At 43.1% G+C, this 5,000-nt stretch overlaps 1 protein-coding gene across 1 annotated transcript in view; it reads left to right on the top strand.

Moving 5' to 3' along the window:
* Nucleotides 1-5,000, top strand: part of LOC123503847 (monocarboxylate transporter 12-like) — a 22,778-nt gene that overhangs the window by 5,403 nt on the left and 12,375 nt on the right. Inside the window, 3 exon segments of the mRNA XM_045253956.1 lie at nucleotides 978-1,097; nucleotides 3,161-3,304; nucleotides 4,383-4,525. Of these exon segments, the coding sequence (XP_045109891.1) occupies nucleotides 978-1,097; nucleotides 3,161-3,304; nucleotides 4,383-4,525 (407 nt within the window).

The raw sequence follows: 5,000 nt of genomic DNA, 5'->3' as shown, positions 1-5,000 counted from the left end.
CTCAAAACATGCCAAACTTAAAATGCCCTCAAAACATGCCAAACTGTCTTAAAATGCCCTCAAAACATGCCAAACTGTCTTAAAATGCCCTCAAAACATGCCAAACTGTCTTAAAATGCCCTCAAAACATGCCAAACTGTCTTAAAATGCCCTTAAAACATACCAAACTGTCTTAAAATATCCTCAAAACATACCAAACTGTTTTAAATGCCCTCAAAACATGCCAAACTGTCTTAAAATGCCCTCAAAACATGCCAAACTGTCTTAAAATGCCCTCAAAACATGCCAAACTGTCTTAAAATGCCCTCAAAACATGCCAAACTGTCTTAAAATGCCCTCAAAACATGCCAAACTGTCTTAAAATGCCCTCAAAACATGCCAAACTGTCTTAAAATGCCCTCAAAACATGCCAAACTGTCTTAAAATGCCCTCAAAACATGCCAAACTGTCTTAAAATGCCCTCAAAACATACCAAACTGTCTTAAATGCCCTCAAAACATGCCAAACTGTCTTAAAATGCCCTCAAAACATGCCAAACTGTCTTAAAATGCCCTCAAAACATGCCAAACTGTCTTAAAATGCCCTCAAAACATACCAAACTGTCTTAAAATGCCCTCAAAACATGCCAAACTGTCTTAAAATGCCCTCAAAACATACCAAACTGTCTTAAAATGCCCTCAAAACATACCAAACTGTCTTAAAATGCCCTCAAAACATACCAAACTGTCTTAAAATGCCCTCAAAACATGCCAAACTGTCTTAAAATGCCCTCAAAACATGCCAAACTGTCTTAAAATACCCTCAAAACATGCCAAACTGTCTTAAAATACCCTCAAAACATACCAAACTGTCTTAAAATGCCCTCAAAACATACCAAACTGTCTTAAAATACCCTTAAAAAAACATGCCAATCTTCCTCCTCCTCCTCTTGTGTCCACCTCTAATGACAATCTTCCTCTTCTTCTTCTTGTGTCCAGCTGACGGGTTTACCTACACGTTCGGAATCTACTTCGTCCAGCTGGTCCAGTATTATGATGCTACTGCGGCCGCCACCTCCTGGATCGCCTCTATCCTTGTTGGCGTCACCTTGGGATCAGGTACGAGTGGTGGTGGTGGTGGTGGTGGTGGTGTTGGGGGTTATAGCAGTAAGATGTGGGGTGTTTTGGCTGTTTTGAAGTGGTGTTAAGGGTGTTGAAATGGTGTTAGGGGTGTTGTAGGTGTTTTGAAGTGGTGTTAAGGGTATTGAAATGGTGTTGGGGGTGTTGTAGGTGTTTTGAAGTGGTGTTAGAGGTGTTGAAATGGTGTTAGGGGTGTTGTGGCTGTTTTGAAGTGGTGTTAGAGGTGTTGAAATGGTGTTAGGGGTGTTGTAGGTGTTTTGAAGTGGTGTTAGGGGTGTTGTGGCTGTTTTGAAGTGGTGTTAGAGGTGTTGAAATGGTGTTAGGGGTGTTGTGGCTGTTTTGAAGTGGTGTTAGGGGTGTTGAAATGGTGTTAGGGATGTTGTAGGTGTTTTGAAGTGGTGTTAGGGGTGTTGAAATGGTGTTAGGGGTGTTGTGGCTGTTTTGAAGTGGTGTTAGAGGTCTTGAAATGGTGTTAGAGGTGTTGAAATGGTGTTAGGGGTGTTTTGGCTGTTTTGAAGTGGTGTTAGGGGTGTTGTGGCTGTTTTGAAGTGGTGTTAGAGGTGTTGAAATAGTGTTAGGGGTGTTGTGGCTATTTTGAAGTGGTGTTAGGGGTGTTGTAGCTGTTTTGAAGTGGTGTTAAGGGTGTTGAAATGGTGTTAGGGGTGTTGTGGCTGTTTTGAAGTGGTGTTAGGGGTGTTAAGGTGGTGTTAGGGGTGTTGTGGCTGTTTTGAAGTGGTGTTAGAGGTGTTGAAATGGTGTTAGGGGTGTTGTGGCTGTTTTGAAGTGGTGTTAGAGGTGTTGAAATGGTGTTAGTGGTGTTGTGGCTGTTTTGAAGTGGTGTTAAGGGTGTTGTAGCTGTTTTGAAGTGGTGTTAGGGGTGTTAAGGTGGTGTTAGGGGTGTTGTGGCTGTTTTAAAGTGGTGTTAAGGGTGTTGAAATGGTGTTAGGGGTGTTGTGGCTGTTTTGAAGTGGTGTTAGGGGTGTTGTAGTGGTGTTAGGGGTGTTGTAGGTGTTTTGAAGTGGTGTTATGGGTGTTAAAATGGTGTTATGGGTGTTGTGGCGGTTTTGAAGTGGTGTTAGGAGTGTTATACCTGTTTTAAAGTGGTGTTAGGAGTGTTATAGCTGTTTTAAAGTGGTGTTAGGGGTGTTGACTGTTTTCCAAGGCCACAGAGATGACTGGCGGGGTTTTCAAGAGTGTTTCTCCTGTTAATAGTGCAGAAATCTTATCAATCTGCCTCTAGAACCGTGAAAACACCTTCAAAAAACCTCACCTACATTATTAGATCAAGGATTTTGTAATAGTGGAAGTGACGCACAGAGCTGAGAAGAGAAGTGTATAGACTCATTTCCAGAAACGCATTGTTCTCTCCCCATGAAAGCTTTGCAAGGGCTCCAGTTGAAGTTGCTCGTGTGTTTTTTAAGGGTGTTTTTGTGCCTCTGGTGATGATGGATTGGTGAGAGCGTGTGTAGAACTAAATACATTCTCTCTCTCTCTCTCTCTCTCTCTCTCTCTCTCTCTCTCTCTCTCTCTCTCTCTCTCTCTCTCTCAAATTTGCTTCCTTTTTTTCTCAAACTGCTTTAATATTCTCTCTCTCTCTCTCTCTCTCTCTCTCTCTCTCTCTCTCTCTCTCTCTTATCATTATCTTTATTTATCGTCTTCATTCTCTCTCTCTCTCTCTCTCTCTCTCTCTCTCTCTCTCTCTCTCTCTCTCTCTCTCTCTCTCTCTCTCTCTCTCTTTCTTTCTTCTCTTTCTTTCTTTCTTTCTTTCTCTCTCTCTCTCTCTCTCTCTCTCTCTCTCTCTCTCTCTCTCTCTCTCTCTCTCTCTCTCTCTCTTATCATTATCTTTATTTATCGTCTTCTCTCTCTCTCTCTCTCTCTCTCTCTCTCTCTCTCTCTCTCTCTCTCTCTCTCTCTCTCTCTCTCTCAAATTTGCTCTTTTCTCAAACTGCTTTAAATCTTTCTCTCTCTCTCTCTCTCTCTCTCTCTCTCTCTCTCTCTCTCTCTCTCTCTCTCTCTCTCTCTCTCTCTCTCTCTCTCCGCAGGTCCCATCGCTGGCATCCTGGTGAACAAGTTTGGGTGTCGAGTCGTGACAATTGCTGGCGCCATTCTTGCCTCGGCCGCTCTCTTCTCCTCCATCGCTGCCCCGTCTGTGGAAACTCTCTACGTCACGATAGGCCTGGGCGCTGGTAAGAGGGAGAGGGAGAGAGAGAGAGGGGGTGTGGGAAAGGGAGAGAGGGCGTGGAAAGAAAGAGAGAGAGAGGGTGGTGGGAAGGGAGAGAGAGAATAAGTGTTAGGAATGGTGTGTGTGTGTGTGTGTGTGTGTGTGTGTGTGTGTGTGTGTGTGTGTTTGAGAGAGAGAGAGAGAGAGAGAGAGAATGAATGTAACTCTAGACTACAGATAAGAAATGATGCAAGGCAGACGACAGAGAGAGAGAGAGAGAGAGAGAGAGAGAGAGAGAGAGAGAGAGAGAGAGAGAGAGAGAATCATATATATAAACAAATATGAATGATAAATATTGTAATTAATTCCTCCTCCTCCTCCTCCTCCTCCTCCTCCTCCTCCTCCTCCTCCTCCTCCTCCTCCTCCTCCTCCTCCTCAAATTCCTTCTATTCCTCCTTCACTACTAAACTACTACTACTACTACTACTACTACTACTACTACTACTACTACTACTACTACTACTACTACTACTTCTTCTTCTTCTTCTTCTTCTTCTTCTTCTTCTTCTTCTTCTTCTTCTTCTTCTTCTTCTTCTTCTTCTTCTTCTTCTTCTTCTTCTTCTTCTTCTTCTTCTTCTTCTTGTCCTCCTCCTCCTCCTCCTCCTCTCTTCTTCTTCTTCTTCTTCTTCTTCTTCTTATTATTATTATTATTATTATTATTATTATTATTATATTATTATTATTATTATTATTTTCATCCTCATCTTCATCATCATCATCATCATCTTCTTCCTCTTCATCTTCATCTTCCTCCTCTTCCTCCTCTTCTTCTCGTGTGTCTGGCAGTGTTTAGAGAGCCTATCCTTACCTTAACTATCCACTCACCTAGCTATCTATCTCCCTATCTCACTCACCTATGTGTCCCCTGCTGGTCTTATCTATCTACTTACCTATCTATCGATCTACCTACACGTTCATCTCCTCCTGCCTATCTCCACCTATTCTCCTTGTTATCTATGAATCCTCCTTTCTACAGCATTATTACATCTTATCTGTATCTCCACGTTCATCTCCACCTGCCTATCTCCACGTGTCTCCTCTAGGCCTTGGGTTTGGGCTGATCTACCTGCCGGCCATCGTGTGTGTCACCTGTTATTTTGAGAAGCGGAGATCCTTTGCCACTGGTATTGCGGTGTGTGGGTCTGGCATTGGTACCTTTGCCTTCTCGCCCCTTGTAGAGTATTTGGTAAGTGTGTGTGTGTGTGTGGGAGTGTTTTTAAAGGGGTGTTTGGGTGTGTTTTAAAGGTGTTTGTGGTGTTTTCTGGTGTTTAGGGAGGTATTTGTGTATTTCATCTCGGTTGTTTGCTGGTCTCCTCGCCAGTCTTCCCCGTTATGGAGCGAGGTCAGAGCTCATAGACCGATCTCCGGGTAGGACTGAGACCACAACACACTCCACACACCTCAAAACACACCAAAACACCTCAAAACACACCAAAAACACTTTAAAACACCTCAAAACACACCAAAACACCTCAAAACACACCTAAACACTTCAAAACACACCAAAACACCTCAAAACATCCCAAACCACCCAAAACCACCCCAAAACACACCAAAACACCTCAAAACATCCCACCAAACCACCCCAAAACACATCAAAACACCTCAAAACACACCAAAACATCTCAAAACACCCCAAAACACACCAAAAACACTTCAAA

The sequence above is a fragment of the Portunus trituberculatus genome, chromosome 2, assembly GCF_017591435.1.
Source record: "Portunus trituberculatus isolate SZX2019 chromosome 2, ASM1759143v1, whole genome shotgun sequence".
Taxonomy (NCBI): Eukaryota; Metazoa; Arthropoda; class Malacostraca; order Decapoda; family Portunidae; genus Portunus; species Portunus trituberculatus.
The sequence above is the reverse complement of the archived record's forward strand: the minus strand, read 5'-3'. Positions and strand labels throughout refer to the sequence as shown.